At 42.2% G+C, this 16,687-nt stretch overlaps 1 protein-coding gene across 1 annotated transcript in view; it reads left to right on the top strand.

The window, feature by feature from the left end:
* SLC41A2 (solute carrier family 41 member 2) overlaps positions 1–13,210 on the top strand; it is a 90,680-nt gene extending 77,470 nt beyond the window's left edge. Inside the window, exon 11 of the mRNA XM_019544774.1 lies at positions 11,148–13,210. Within this exon, the coding sequence (XP_019400319.1) occupies positions 11,148–11,333 (186 nt within the window). The 3' untranslated portion in view covers positions 11,334–13,210. The remainder of the gene's footprint in view (positions 1–11,147) is intronic.
* Positions 13,211–16,687: the final 3,477 nt, after the last annotated feature.

The raw sequence follows: 16,687 nt of genomic DNA, 5'->3' as shown, positions 1-16,687 counted from the left end.
AGATCACCTTTTCCTCTCTGGGTGTGATCCAAAGCCCATTAATGTCTAGGAAAGGTTTCCATTTAATTCAGTTTTACATTAGAGGGCACACTTTGGGCATACTCTGGCTCACTCTATCACACCTCCTCCTGTTCATCTTGTTTTCCTCCTTTTTTCTCCTCCCCATTCCTGGTGCCTTTACATTTTCCCATTGTTTACTTTTTTCCATACTCTGCTATTTTTTCTTTGATTTTGTAGATTTAGTTTTGTAGGATTTTAAAAGTTGGGTTTGGGATACTCACCCCAACTACATCATGTGCATTACTCTTAAATTACTGAAAAACACAGTCTACATTAATTCTGCCTTTCTCTGGAGAAATCAGTAAGACACATTATGAAAAACATACATGGGTAAACAACCTCAGTCAATGGGATATAATAACTGTATTTCATGATATAATATCACATTGAAACAGTAAGAGCAGAAGGTAAAACAGCAGGGAATTTAGCACTAACAGCAAGTCATAGGAAATCTTTCCAACTCTTCTCCATGCAGGGACACTGAGCACTAGTAATATTTCTGAGTAATATTGGCTCCAGACCCATCTTATGGATGAATGTTAAAGTGACTCAGATACTGAAATACTGAACATACTAATAATATGTAACCAAATTTTGCTCATTCATATTCTAATTCCATGATTACATATATTTTCATAAAAGGAGAATAAAACTCTGCGATTTATGTAGGAATATACAGAGACTGCACATAGATGTGAGTATGGATAGAAGTCCTATCATCATGTACTTGGCATGTATTTCCATGATGAAAGCATGAGGCAGTTCCACATACCATCCCAAATGAATATCATAATAAAACCCCTATAGAATGCCATTGCACATCATAATGTATTCATTTCATGCTATATTTTACAGGAAAAAACTGCTCTGAAAATGTTTTTAAAATGTTTAAATGTTTTGTGTTAACTGGGGCTTTGCTGGATCTTTCCACTGCAAAACCAATTGTCTTAATTGCCATGAGTACAAATAGGAGGGTTTCCTGATAGTAAAGGTCTCAAAAACTGATACAAAAATAGCTTTCGTATGGCCAAAGGAAAAAAAATAAAGTTTAATCTCAAGACCTGAAAACATTAAAAAGCAATGTTTAATTCATGTTTCCAGTTAGAAAAGGAAGAATATTTTTTTCCTATAACGCTCCCATTTCGGGGCTTCAAGAGCCAATCAGATACTGGACTATAAATGTTAGGCACATGTATTTTTAAAATACTGGCATGTAATCTAAATTTGAATCAGAGGCAGGTACCACAGACTTTAACCCCAATTTCATATTTTATGCTTTTGTATTGCTTGCTTAACAATTTGTCTTCAGGGTCATTTCTTCAGGGACTAGGCTTCTCTTCCCAATAATTTTTTTTCCGGCTTCATCCATTTTTCTAATTTCCCTTGATTTCTGTTGCCAAAGAGTTTTTATCCAATTGATACCAATGCCACCATACTTGCTGACTTTAAACATGAATGCATATGAGCACTAACTTTGAAAGTCTTTTTGAAGTCCAGCTTGATTGTGTCTTTTGAGTCAATTCTGTCCATTCCCATTGTAAATTACACCAAAATGTTAAGCAGATTAATTCAGCATGACCTCCCTTCTTGTCTTTAAATTTCCAAGATATTCCCTTGAATGACTCAGAATCTTTCCAGCTGTTCTCCTTTTAATGTCCCTGATCAATAACTGTTGGGTCTCTCATTACTAAAGTTATTTTTGTATGCATGTATGTAAGCCACTTAGTTTTTACTTTACTTGACTTCTACATGACCATCAATTTGTCCTTTCTTTAGTCTTGTATAACTAAGGATGTCTTTCAGTTTTCTAATATTGCCCATCTCTGTTCTAAGTTAATTTCTGTGATCTCTTCCTCAAAATGCAACACGTTTTTGCAAAATGTCAGCCTTATGTCTTTTTCAATATGTTAGTCTCACTCCGTCCTTTCATTTTCTGTTTTGTCTTGCCAATTTCTATATGCCATCCTTATTAATCAGCTCTGCTTTGCATTGTATCTTGTTAGCACGTGTTTCTATTTTATTGCTCCTAAATGAACTTGAAACACAACACCAGTTTTCAAATTTTAAATATGTCTATTCTTCAGAGCTGGTACAAACTAGAAGTCCACTGTATGTTACACTCTTTGCACTAAAGGGACCAGTTTACTTTCCACTAACTCTGGGAGTACAGCTTCTAAACAGCCAGGACCTCACACCCCCAAGTTGCATGCTGCATGGACAAGTCCCCATTGCACTGTGTGCTTGCCCCTCCCTCCCCACTGCAGTACATACCTGTGCAACCACTGCAGTGACCCTGAATGTGCACTGCCCCCACTGCTGCACCATGTGGCACCAACCTCACCATGAGTACCCTGCATTGCACCACTTGGGTGAGCACAGAATGCAGAAGCCAGAGGAGGGAGGGGGACCACAAAGACTCCAGCTGCTGTTGCAGCTGAAGCAGCAGGGGGAGTTGTGGCCAGATGGGATCCTGGGAGCAACAACCTAACTCCTTGTGGGCCACCAGTTGGACAACCCTGCACTAGGTCACCTAGTAATAAGACTTTGTACTGTTCCTGAGGAAACCTGAATTTTCCTCAATAAGCAGTGATTTTTCACTCTTCACATAGACAGGACATAAATGCCATGTAGGGGTTAATATTCAAGTTAAGTCAGTTACTTTATTTCTTGCAACACCCTGAGGCTAAATTAACATACAGTCATTGAATAGGAGTTGAAAGGGACCCCAGGTGGTCATCTAGGCCAACGCCCTGCTCAAAGCAGGACCATCCCCAACTATATCATCCCAGCCAAGGCTTTTTCTAGCCAGGTCTTCAGACCTCCAAGAATGGAGATTCCACAACTGCTCTGGGTAGCCTGTTCCAGTGCTTCACTTACCCTCCTACTGGGAAAGGCTTTCCTAATACCTAACCTAAACTTCCCTTGCTACGACTTGAAACCATTGCTCCATGTTCTGTTACCTGCCACCACCGAGAACAGTCTAGCTCAGGGGTGGGCAAAATATGGCCAGTGGGCTGGATGCGGCCCACGAGGCCATTCTGTCTGGCCCATGGGGCCCCTAAAAAATTTAGAAAATTAATATTCACCTGCCCTTGGTTCCTGTCAAAAATGAACGGAATAAAGGGCAGTAGGACCCAAGGGAAGCCTGGTAGGTTCCCACAACAGCAGGGCCCACCTGGCCCCACCCCCCAAGAGGCTTCTGGCCTGTGGCTGCCCTGCGCTGGAATCTCAGTTAAGTGTGCAGAGGGCAGGGAAGGAGCCTGGGGAAAAGCTGAGTGGGGCTGTCTGGAACAGGCATAGGCAGCCCCAGGCGGGCTGCAAGCAGCTGCAGTGCGGGGTGCTGGGCACGGGGCAGGGAGGGGCTGCTTTCCCCCCCACCCACGCTTAGCACCACCTTGTAACCTGGCCCCACTGCCAGCCTGGGCCCCATGCTGGCTCTGGGCTCGCCCGCTGGTGCTGCACGGGGCAACAGCAGCTGTGGCCCTCCTGCCTGCCATGCCAGGCACTGTTTGCCACCGCCATGGGTTGCCCAGCACGCAAGCTCCAGGTGGGCAGCAGTAGCCAACGCTGCTCAGCGCAGCAAGCGGGGGGGCTGCAGCTGCTGTCACCACCCACAGCCCCAACGGGTGAGCCTGGAGCCAGTGCAGGGCCCAGGCTGGCAGCAGGGCTGGGTTACAAGCTGGTACTGAACACAGGGAAAGTGGCCCCTCATCTGCCCCATGCCCAGACAGCAGACAGCCCCTCACCTGCCTGCTCCAGACAGCCCTGTGTGGGCTGTGAGTGCCTGAAGCAGGGAGCACCAGCCATGGGGCGGGCAAGGGGCCACTTTTCCCTGTGCTCAGCACCAGCTTCTTCCCTGCTGGCAAGCAGGAGGTCACGGCTTTGCGCTGCGCTCACCTGTACTGCAGGGCTGGGGGGCACTGGGAGCAAGTGGATGGGGAGCCAGTGGGAGCTCGGGGCCCACACTGGTGTCCAGGAGCAGGGTGGCAGGAGAATGGGGTCCCAGCTGGCAGGGGCTCTATGGAGCTAGCTCCCCACTCTGCTCGTGAAGCCCAGCCTGGCTCCACAGACCCCTGCCAGCCTGTGCCCTGCTTTGGGCCCCACCAGTGCCAGCCCTGGGACATTGGTCCCAAGACATTGGGACATTGGTCCTAAGATGGTGACTAGGGGGCAGGGCACCTGTCAAGGAGCAGGGTGCCTGTCAAGGGACGGGGCTACCCATGCAGCTCTCGACAACCTGCCAAAACTGGGTAAGTGGCTCTCCACCCAAAATAATTGCCCACCCCTGATCTAGCTCCATCCTGTTTGGAACCCTGCTTCAGGTAGTCGAAGGCTGCTATTAAATACCTTTTTATTCTTTTCTTCTCTAGACTAAATAAGCCCAGTTTCCTCAGCCTCTCCTCAGAAGTCATGTGCCCAAGTCTCCTAATCATTTGCCCTCTGCTGCAGTCTCTCCTATTTTTCCACATCCTTCATGTAGTGGGGAGCCCAAAACTGGACACACTACTCCAGATGTGGCTTCACCAGTGCTGAATAGAGGGGAAGAATCACTTCCCTCAATCTGCTGCCAGTGCTCCTACCAATGCAGCCCAATATGCTGTTAGCCTTTTTCGGAACAAAGGCACACTGTTGGCTCATATTCAGCTTATTATCCACTATAAACTCCAGGTCCTTTTCTGCAGAGCTGCTGCCTAGCCAATTAGTGTCCAGCTTGTACTGGGCCATGGTATTGTTCTGTCCTGAGTTCAAGACTTTGCATTTGTCCTTACTGAACCTCATGAGATTTATTTTGGTCCAATCCTCCAATTTATCAAGGTCTCTGAATCCTAGCCCTACCCTTCAGTGAATCTACTACTCACCCCAACTTGGTGTCATCCACAAACTTGCTGTGGGTGCACTCTATGCCATCTTCCAGGTCACTGATGAAGATATTGAACAAAACTGGCACCGGGACTGACCTCTGGGGCACTCAACTTGATGCTGGCTTCCAACTAGACATTGAGCCATTGACTACCACCCTCTGAGCCTGATGATCCAGGCAATTTTCTATCCCTCTTATAGTCTGTTCATCTAACCTATATTTCCTTAGCTTGCCCACAAGAATGTTTTGGGAGACTGTGTCAAACGCCTTACTAACATCAAGGTACTACACTTGATCTGAGCCTTCAAGAGGCCGAGAAGCGATACATCCACTGCTCTCCCCACATCCAGAGAGCCAGTCATCCCAACACAGAAGGGAATCAGGTTGGCCAGGCATGACTTGCCCTTGGTAAATCCATGCTGACTGTTCCTAATCACCTTCTCCAAGTGTTTAAAAATGGATTTCTTGAGAATCTGCTCCAGGATTTTTCCTGGGACTGAGGTGCGGCTGAACAGTCTGTGGTTCCCTAGACCCTCCTTTTTCCCTTTCTTAAATATGGGCACTATATTTGCCCTTTTCCAGTCATCTGGGACCTCTTCCAGTCACCATGAGTTTTCAATGATGATGGCCAGTGGCTCTACAATCACATTGGCCAATTCCCTCAGGACCTTTGGGTGCATCCTGTCCAGCTCCATGAACTTGTAGATGTCCAGGTTTTCTAAATAGTCCCTAACCTGTTCTTTCATCACAGTTGGCTTCTCACCTCCTCCCCAAACTGTGCTGCCAGGTGCAGTAGACTGGGAGCTGATCTTGCCTGTGAAGACTGAGGCAAAGAAGGCATTAAGCACTTCACCCTTTTTTGCATCCTCTGTCATTAGGTTGCCTCCCCTATTCAGTAAGGAACCCACACTTTCCCTGATCCTTCTCTTGTTACCGACAGAGTTACCCTTCATGTCCCTTGTTAGCTGCAACCCCAATTGTGCTTTGGTCATCCTGACTCCCTGCATGCCTGAGCAATACTCTTTTACTCCCTAGTTGTTTGCCTAAGTTTCCATTTATAAGCTTTCTTTTTGTGATTTAGTTTACTGAAGAGTTCCCTGCTAAGCCAAGCTGGTCTTCTGCCATACTTGTTAATCTTTCTGCACATTGGCATGGCTTATTCCTGCACTCTCAGTAAGGTTTCTTTAAAGTAAAGCCAGCTCTCTTGGACTTCTCTCAACCTCTGACTGACTTCCCAGTGGACCCTGCCCATGAGTTTGAGCAAGTTGAAGTCTGCTTTTTTGAAGTTCAGGGTCCTTACTCTGCTGCCTTCCTTCCTTCCTTCCCTCAGGATCCTGAACTTGATTATCTCATAGTCACTGCTGCCCAAGTTGCCATCCACTACTACATTCCTCACCAATTCTTCCCTGTTAGTGAGCAGCAGGTCAAGCAGAACATGGCCCCTAGTTGGTCGATCCAGCACTTGCACCAGGAAGTTGTCCCCAGCACTCTCCAAGAACCTCCTGGATTGCTTAAGCACTGCTGTATTGCTCTCCCAGCAGATGTCACTGTGATTGAAGTCTGCCATGAGAACCTGGGCCTGTGATCAGGAAACTGCTGCTAACTGTTTGAAGAAAGCCTTATCCACCTCATCTGCCAAACTGACTAACACCATGACTGAAAGGGACCTAAGGGTAGTAATAGACCGTAGTATGAACATGAGCCGTCAGCGCGATGCTGTACCCAGCAGGGCAAACAATACACTAGCAAGCATCAACCGATGCATCTCAAGCAAAACCAAGGAAGTAATTCTGTTTTACTCGGCATTGGTGAGACTGCAGCTGGAGTACTGCATGCAGTTCTGGGTGCTGCACTTCAAAAAGGATGTGGAAAAGCTTGAGAGAGTCCAGAGAAGAGCCACCTGTATGATCAGAGATTTGCAAGGCAAGCCATACGAGGAAAGGCTGAAGGACTTGGGTCTCTTCAGCCTAAAAAATAGAAGGCTGGGAGGGGACTTGGTAGCAGCTTACCGCTGTGTCAGGGGAATACATCAAGGGCTCAGAGAACAACTGTTCACCAGGGCATCCTTGGAGAAAACCAGGAGTAATAGCCACAAACTCCTGGAAGACTGTTTCAGGCTTAATACTAGGAAAAACTTATTCATAGTTAGGGCTTCCAGACTACGGAATAAACTCCCTCCAGAGGTGGTGCAATCATCCAGCCTGGAAATCTTCAAGAGGAAACTGGACGGTCTTGCTGGGGTCACCTTACCCCAGTTGTCTTTCCTGTCTAGTGTAGGGAACTGGACCTGATGATCTTGCAAGCTCCCTTCCAGCCCCTCACAATCTATGAACTGCATCCTCCTGGTCTGGTGGTCTATAGCAGACCCCCACCACAACATCATCCTTGTTGCTCTCCCTTCTGATCCTAACCCAGAGACTTTCAACAGGCCTATCTCCAGTTTCATACTGGAGCTCTGAGCAATCATATGACTCTTTTACATAAAGCACAACTCCCCCTTCTCTTCTCTCCTGCCTGTCCTTCCTGAACAGTTCATACACGTCATTGACAGTGCTTCAGTTATACAAGCTCCCACCACGTCTCTGTTATTCCGATCATGTCTTAGTTCTGTAACTGTGTGAGGGCTTCTAGTTCTTCCTGCTTGTTTCCCAGGCTCTGTGCATTCATGTACAGGCACCTGAGGTAACTAGCCAATTGCCCTAATTTCTAGGAAAGAATGAAAGCGCCTTCCCTGTTATCCACTCCTGCTTGTGCTTCCTCCAGGTTATCCACTTCCACACTTACATCGGGGCTGTGATCTGCATCCAGTCATCCATCTCCAAAGTATGAGCTGTAAATCCTCAGGCATCAGAGAAGTACTACTTTTCCTCCAAAAAACAAAGATGACAACAATCCTAAGGTGTCATTAAGTTTCAAAGTTCGCTCTATGGCAGGGGTTGTTAGCTGAGGGTACGCGAAAAGGCCTTAGGGGGTACATGTGGGTGGGTGGGGATGGAGGAAGCTTGCACATGGCATCTACCATGCACTGCCCCCCGCAATGCCGTGTCCGGCCGTGCACCACACACCCCTCGCTGGCCCACTCCACATCTGGCCATTGGGGGTACACTGATCTGCATCCAGCTACCAGGGGAACACTGATTCAAAAAGGTGGACCCCTGCTCTATGGCAAGTGCTATCATACAGCTGGCAAGTCATGCATCAGCAGAGCAAGCTGCAATTCATAGTTCATCACAAGTGAATAAAGCAAGTTGTGCAATGGTGTTGGCATTGCTGGGTTATATATTGTGCCCGTATGACTTAATTCCTCCAAGAGCAATTATTCAGGTCCATTCAAAGGCCTTAATTCCCAGATTATTTGCACTGCTTTTCTCCCCAAGTTTAAATTTCCCAGTTATCTTACAATAGGAAATGTATTGACCAGTGGATCCCAAACTGTGTTTTGCAGATTCTTGATGGCCTATCATGCTGATCTGTCTTTAGATTTCATCAAGACCCTCAACTCTTTTTTAGTTAAAAGTTTGATATGGATGCGTTATGATGCATGAGAAATGTAAAGGGTTGACAGCAGTCTTTTGGTCCAAAATGTCTGCAGCCACTGACACAGCCAATTTGGTGTTCTTGGTTCTTTAAATTAGAGAAGTATATTGTGCACTGTATTTTTGAATACAGTAAAAACTGATTTCAGAAGAGTTCCTGAATGCATATAACTATCGCTGGTTTTCAAGTTATGGAGTCTTCTGTGTAGGACCTGTAAAGGGATGTTAATGCATATCTCTATACAGACTGTTTTTGTCTGTGATAGAAGAAGGAGCTGACTCAAAGAATCTGAGATAGTCTTCCAAAGAAAACATCTACTTTCAATATATTTGTTTGCATTCCAGTCAGCACATCTAGCACACGCATAATTAGCTTAGACTACAGAGTTGCCTTTTCAGAAGACATGTTTATATAAATAAGTTATGCATATTTCATAAAGAAAGAACAGGGGAGTATTTGGTCATTTAAAAAAAAAAAAGCTTAACAGGTTTATAATTTTAAAATATGCTTTTGTAGAGCAAAGCATGAATTTAATTATCTGTTACAAGAGATTTACCTTTTGTTTTCGAGATAATTATTTTATAACAACTAGCTATTTATATTCAGCATTGTGATATTTTCTATATTTTTAATGTACATAATTTCATAAAAAGTTCTTGTGAGCCTTCAGTCAATATGCCCGCAACTGGCAGGATACATTTTTATATGCTTTTGATTCTAATTTAAAAAATATATATATTCAGTAAAATAAAATGAATTATATAACTTTTATCCTTTTTGTGCTACACAGCATTTCTTCAGCATATATAATAGATTTTTTTTGTACCTGTCCAAACTGATAAATCATAATTCCTAAAGGTCTAAATAGCTAAAAAGTCAGATTTTATGTATGTTTATTTTGGTCCAAGCAGCTCCCTCTGACAAGACAAAAGTAAATAGAGACTCAAATCAGTATGCTTTCCTCCACTTCTCTTATGCCATATCATGCCAGTGAGCCTGAAATTCATTCAGTATTAGAAAATTAAATAATAAATCCCTCTTTGGACTGGATTAATGATCACGTACATGTTAAGATTGCCTCTTTTAGGTGTTAACTCATTTGCAGCCGAGAGTGATGTTTTTTAACATAATTTGGAGGATAAAATAATTCGAACCTTGGTGTAAGAGTACAGCTTTCCTAGAACCCACAAAATTGGAACCAGTTATACCAGGGTTAAAACTGGTACTTCATACTACATACATTCATTCTTTTTGTTTCTTCATATCTGGATGACAGTGCCCTTGATCTAACACACTAATTCTCAACCAGGGTGCTGTGGTGTGCAAACACGAGTCACAAGATAAGCCCAAAGATTTCATGTAGGAGTTTATAGCATTAAATGCATTATGTTCTGTCGTGATCTTTCTGAGTTCTTCTCAGCAGAAAAATTACTCTATCACTTTTCTGTAGTCAAAAATACCCCAGTGAAAACTGAAATCTGGCATTGTCCATGGCATGCCTTGAATTTAAAAGGTTGAGAACCATGGATCTGACCAATGCTCTTGAATTTCGCATTAGATCTAGATTTATATGGCAGTTCTGCTTTCAGCCCAGCCTTGCCATTTGCTCTCTCAATGTCAGGCCAGCATCCCTTGTGGCCTTCAGTCATTTTATCATTAACCAGCTCTCCAAGGTTTGGTTTTCAGTGTTTCTCAAAATTTGTTATTGAAAATATCACTGCAATGTAGAACAAACTGCTATGTTGTTGAGAAAAAAGGACAGAAACTGGGGAACATTTTTGATTACTAACACCAGTGAAACAATTGTGACTTTGCAGTTCTCTTTCCTTCCAGAATGTCATTTTGAACGTCTGGAAATAGGAGTTTATGGGCATCTTGTACCCCATGCTAGCACCCTTTAATAACCACTGACCATGCCATCTCAACATACTCTTAGCCATTGTTGTCAGCTCTAATGATATAAGTGGTGTAACTTTAACATGCTGAATATTCAAAACTCCTGCTAGAGTTCAGTGAGCTTATCAGATGCTCAGCACTTAAGTCATGTCTGTAAGTGTGAAGGGACGCAGCTGGGCAACTGGGGCAAAGTAGAAGCAGAAATTTGCAGCTGCCACACCAATCACAAGCATATGACAGCCAACAGTAGCCATTTCTTTTTCACCCCCTACCAAGTCAGCACCTGGGGCAGTTGCCCCTACCGCCCTTCCCCCAAGTGCATCACTGGTTTCACATCCACATTGAGTTGGCTTGGGTTGAAGACCATAAGAACAAAGTTAAGCCAATTCCAAGTGCTTCTTTCACTGGACAAGAGTTAGGTCAGTTTTGCACACTTCTGAAAATACCACATATGTTATAAAAAAACCTAGAATGCAGTTCCATACAATAAGTCTACATGCGTTTTTAATTAGACCTCATCAAACAAAACATTGGCGAATTAGTGACATAACCACCAATGGCCACCTTTTTGTGATACTTCAGCTCATTTTCTCTCTCTGTACCTTCCTTTTTCCATCAGGAATTAATCTATTTATGGACATATTACTTTTTGAAAAATATATATTCCATAGTGCTAAGTACTATTATAAGTAATTCTGTTGGTTCTTATTCTTTATTTAGTATACTTTAATAATACAAAATATATTGTAGTTAATATCCTTTAATCATTTTAATCTTTAGTGTTCTATCATAGGTATTCACCCTGTTATGGATTGCTGACTGGATGGTGCACCATTTCTGGAAAAAAGGAAAAGATCCTGACAGTTTTTCCATTCCCTACCTTACTGCATTGGGAGATCTACTTGGAACAGCCTTATTAGCCATAAGTTTTCACTTCCTATGGCAAATTGGTGATAAAGATGGGGATGTTGGAGATTAATTGTACATATGGACATGCTGATTTTCCTACTAGATTGGGAGGAAAAATAGAAGATAACTGCTTATCATTCCACTTCAGTGAATGCCACCACAATTGGTCCATTTGATATGAGTATTTTAAGTCAGTACAGATATTAAATGGCCTTAAATAATGAGATTTTGGGGTCTGTTTTGTCTTGTGTTTTTTTTAAACTAAGAAGAACAAGAACCAGAAAGATACTTCAGATTTTCACACCAAAAGTGCTGCTAGTTGAAAACATATCACCAGATAAAAAGACACAGCAACCAATCTTCTGCCAATTGTTTTGTATTAAGAGAACACCTTTAAAAAAAGAAAAGAAAAAAATAATTCATTTCATATAATGTAAAGTAGAACTTCTTTGATTGCCCACTTATTAATGAAGGGGGTCAACAGCAGGTCAGTGGCTTGGCCTGTCTTTCTCCCCTCATAAATTGGGTACATATTTCAAATCACAATCCAAAAAAGTTCACTGATCCAAAATAATTCACAGATACAGATACCACCTGACGATATATATGTTCCTAACTGGTATTTTAGAGTGAATTTCTCCAGTTGCTGCAAGCTGTACATGAGGAATAATGATTTTTGTTGATTATTCAACATCAGCCCTGATCCTGAAATGGGTAGTCACACGCTTAGTTTCATGTACATCAATGGGCTGACTTGCATATTTCATATATTAAACACCTATGAAAATGTTTGCAAGATTGGGCCATTCTCAGTTTCTTTTGGCCACGTAATGTATTAGCCCAAACACATAAGCAAAAACAAATAGCATGATATAGACCTGATCTGTATTACTGGATATAAGATAGAAAAACAAAGTTTCTTTTTGGCTGAAAAATGTTTTTGTATTTGGCAATGGAAAAGAAGCTTCTAATATCAATATTATTGATAGTGTCTTGACACTGACATTTGATATACGTTAGGGTTGTCAATACTTCCATTAAAATAATCTACTTATGTTGGTTAATTCAGTTTAAAGTATTTGCCTGAATTGAAACTTGAAGGTTTATGAGATTATGTTGAATCTTAATTTTTTTTAAGCAATATGATTTTTTTTTAAATTACATAAAATGTTTTAAAAATATGGGGCCAGATTTTGTCATCTGCTTTTAAGCAAAAGTCTCTGTTGTTGTCAATTGAGATTTCTGCTTAAAAACTCTTAGCTTAGTATGTTCCAGAGAAAGCAAAATTACTGGGAGGAATGATTTTTTAATATCTGTATACCTCATTATTTGAAACATTAAGTTTGTCAAGTGATTAGTCTAATTGGTACATTGAAAAGTACATGCATTAAACTTGGTAAATACTTATATAAAAACCTGACTATAGTTCAGAGACAGAAAATGATTCTGTCACTTAAAGTGCACATCCTAAATACACAATTCTACAAAAAAATCTAGTTAATTATTAAACATGCTCTAGCTAAACATTTTAAAATTGGAGACCTAAAATTAGTCACTTAAATTCAATAGCCCTGCCCTGACATTTATTGTAGAGGATGTTCTGCGTATGAGTTTTCCCATTGATAATGGGACTACTCAAATGTATGAACTTACGCATATAAATAAGTGTTGACAGGGTTGGGCTTTAAGACTCTTAAAAGCAGTCAGCCTTTTTAGAAGCACTTGCATGTTCATGGAAATTCAGGGTGTTTGCAATTTTGAAGATTAAGTTAGCGACTCTGATGCCTAAAAATGCATTGAGGTGCCTGTCTTTTGACATCCTTGTTTGTTTGTTTTTTAATTACATAAGTTTTTCCTTAAAATTATGAGTATCTACTTGATTGGAAAAGATCATACATACCATTGTGTCTTCTAATTATGTGAAATAAAGATGAAATATCACTTTGACTTTAGGTTACTTAGCTTTTGTTAGTTTATATTAATGTTATTTAAAATAGTTTCTTGCATGTAGTATGTTGGAAACATTCGTATTAAATTGCTTACAAATGAGCTAAACTCAGCTTTTGCTTTAATATTTTAAAATAGACTGTTCTTATTCTAGGCCCTAGATCTAGAAACAATTACAATATTTAATCCTGGTAGAACTAAATAGTCACAGCAAACTTTTTTATTTTGGGGGATTACTGAATTTCAAAGTGTTTTTTTTTAATAAAGTAACAGAAAAACTCTTTAATTTAAAAATAATTTTCAATTTTATTGACAGACTTGAGCGACCCATGCTTATGTCATGCATGTTTGTATTGTGGCCTTTATTATTTGTTCATGGTTAGTTCAGCTAAAATGTTCAGTGCATACTTCCCTTCGCTTCCCTTCAAAGCACATGTAGAGAAGATGAAAGGGAAAGTCAGTGCCCACAACAACATACTTCAAACGTTGGTCACCTCAAAGTGGGGTGCTAACCCAGCTACATTATGAACCACTGCTATTGCCTTGTGTTACTCCACTGCAGACTATGCATGTCCAGTATGAGAACAATCAGCTCATGCCAAGAGACTAGACCCAGGTCTAAATAACAGATGTCATGAAACAACAGGATGTCTAAAGCCAACACCAAAGGATAGCTTGTACTTACTGACTGGCATTGCTCCACCTGATATCAGAAGAAAGGTAGCAAGTCAAAAAGAAAGATCATGGCAGATGGAAGACCTCAGGCATCCATTCTGTGGTCACCCAGAAGTAACTAAATAGCTTAAAATGCAAAAGAGTTTTGTGACTAGGGTTGCACAGTGGGACTTAACAGCTGACAGTGCAACTGAGGTTATAGAAGGAAAGATTACATACAATCAGGTGCTCTGAAATGGACCTGGGACCCCAGGAGGACCTTCCAAGAAGGGCAATCAAGATTAGCCAACATGGCAATACCTGAATTGCTGGCACAAGCAAACTGGAAAATCAAAAACAAATGTGATCAAATGGGGCTACTCTAATTAGATAAATACATGTCAATGCAGTGAAGTGCAGGCTATGGAGTACATGCTTGTTTGCCGACTCCTTGGTGAGATCTGTGCAAAGGAGGATCTTGCTACAGGAACAGAAAGAGCCATGCCTTATGCATGATTCTGGAAAACATTTAGTTTATGACAAGGACACGAGAAGTGCTTCCCAGATAAACGAGAAGTTGTGATCTCTGCCCAGTAGAGCCCACAATCTACACAGAAAGACAAGGCAGGTAGGCAAATAACTGGATCTCAGGGATGGGGAGGAAGCAGTACATAGGATGTATTCCATAAGTGGAATTTGGAAAATGTAGATATGGAAGCAGAGATTAAAGAGAACTTGAAGGAGAAGTGTGAAGGAGATCTGAGAAAGGGAAACTGACTATACCGAGCAGAGAGGCTAGAGGTAATTGTAAAAGTTAAAAAAAATCAGTATCTCTGGGGAGCAGAAGGTCTGTTTCAGGAATTTATGAGCTGATGGAGAGAGCATTGAAGACTTCACCACTTCAATGAGAACAAATACAGAGAAAAGACATGGGAAATCTACGGTGGAACCCAATACAGTGCTTATAGACGAGGAAGTCAGAGAGTATAGAGTGGGTAGAAGAGGAAATGAAGATGCAGGGAAGTGTGAATAAACATTTAGGGACAAGGAATAGAGAATAAGAACTTCAGAGAGAGCAACTCAAAGGAAAATGAAGGATGTGACTTGAGGAGTAGTTGAAGAGAGAAAACTAGTAAAGAGAATTGAGAGTTTAGGAAAGGAATATCTGGGGGTTGAGAAAGAAGAAAGGCAATGATAGTGGGGAAGTTATATGGTTGTGTAGGCCTTTATTCTCTCAGCTTTGCAGGAAAATTACTGCTCAGTATGCAGGCAGCATAAAAGGAGGCACTAGGAGTTTTCAGGATCCACAGGATCTTTCATTAATTTCCAGTGATTTCCCCTTCCCTTACAAGACAGTGTTTTCCTGAGGCTAGACTCTACAGGCACATCCAGATGAGCACAGTTGTGTTGTATGTGGTGCTGCAAATACATTTGCAGCACCAGATGCCACACAGTCCAGAGTTCTCTATGCTGCAAGGACACGCTGCCTGAGCATGTGCTGCTACGTTTTTTTTCCCCCCATGGTTTGTTTTTTTTTTTTTACACCCCAGGGTGGAAAAAAAAAAAGACATGGGGAAAAAAACCTGAAGCAGCACACCCTTGGGCAGCATGTGCTGCTAAAAAGCAGAGTCAGGCCACTCTGAGCTGTGCTGCGGCTGCTGGCCAGGCTCTGCCCAGCAGGATCACCATGGCTGCAGTTCTGGGCAGCCTCCAAGACCCTAGGTAAGGCTGCGGGGCCAGTATACTGTGATGCAGGGGAATTTGCCACACACCAAAGCACGTATGGCGCAGGTGTTCCCCGGGGACAAGAAGCGGTGGTGCAAGGTACAACGCCGCTACTTGTCCCCAGGGAACCAAACGATCACACATCTGGACGTACCCTACAATTCTATCCCAGCTGGAAGCAGAACATGCCCCTTCACAGTCCCATATTGTGCTTCAAGGAGACACAAGTTGACTCTGAGCAGTCTGGGTAAGCCAATCAGGCCACTCTGTGCACCACTGTCATTTGTTGCCAGGCAGATTGAGCCCGCAGAGCATGCTAAGATTCGTGCATGAGGTTTCCTGGTTGCGCAGCGTCAGCGTTGCAAGTTCTCTGTTCTTCAGAGACTCCTTATTTGATTGTCTGTTCAGACTTCTTCAGGTAAGTTTTTCTACCAGGCGAACAAATCCAGGATAATTCCCCTAGATCATTTGAACATGTGCACGCATATTAACAATTGTAGTATTTTACTATATTATTTTAATCACAGCCCAATAACGAACACCTCTTTTGTTAAAGATTTGGATAAAAACACAAAAAGATCCTGGCAGGTGCAATGCAACAAAGTCCTCTCCTTCTCATAAGCTAGTAACATAGGACTGAAAGGTTACCTCCTGATGGGTCATCATGTCCAGTCTCCAGAGTGCTGGAAGGCAGCCATATCATATAAGTCCACTCATAAACTAATCAGGCTCTATCTATCTAAAAATAGTTTGGGGGGGGCAGAGAGGGGTTTGCTTCCTCTCTCTCTTCATTTGGAGGACTGTTCCAGCACTGGATTACTCTGGTGATTAGTAAACTTCTTTCTGCCCTGTATTTATTTGTACATGCTTGTTATGCCAACATTGTCCTTTAACTTAAATAGTTCTTTTCCTTTCCTGGTACTTACCCATCACTGTCCTTGACATTCAGTCATATCACTAAACTCATCTGTTTCTCTCTTCCTTTTTCTCCAACTATTGACTCTTGGCTTGCAAACAACATTTCCCTATTATCCTGTATACTGCTTTTTTTTCCTCTTGCATTCTGCTGGCTACTGTTTTGCTCTTGGTAGATCCTGC

The sequence above is a fragment of the Crocodylus porosus genome, unplaced genomic scaffold, assembly GCF_001723895.1.
Source record: "Crocodylus porosus isolate Cpor-Errol unplaced genomic scaffold, CroPor_comp1, whole genome shotgun sequence".
Lineage (NCBI taxonomy): Eukaryota > Metazoa > Chordata > Crocodylia > Crocodylidae > Crocodylus > Crocodylus porosus.
The sequence above is the reverse complement of the archived record's forward strand: the minus strand, read 5'-3'. Positions and strand labels throughout refer to the sequence as shown.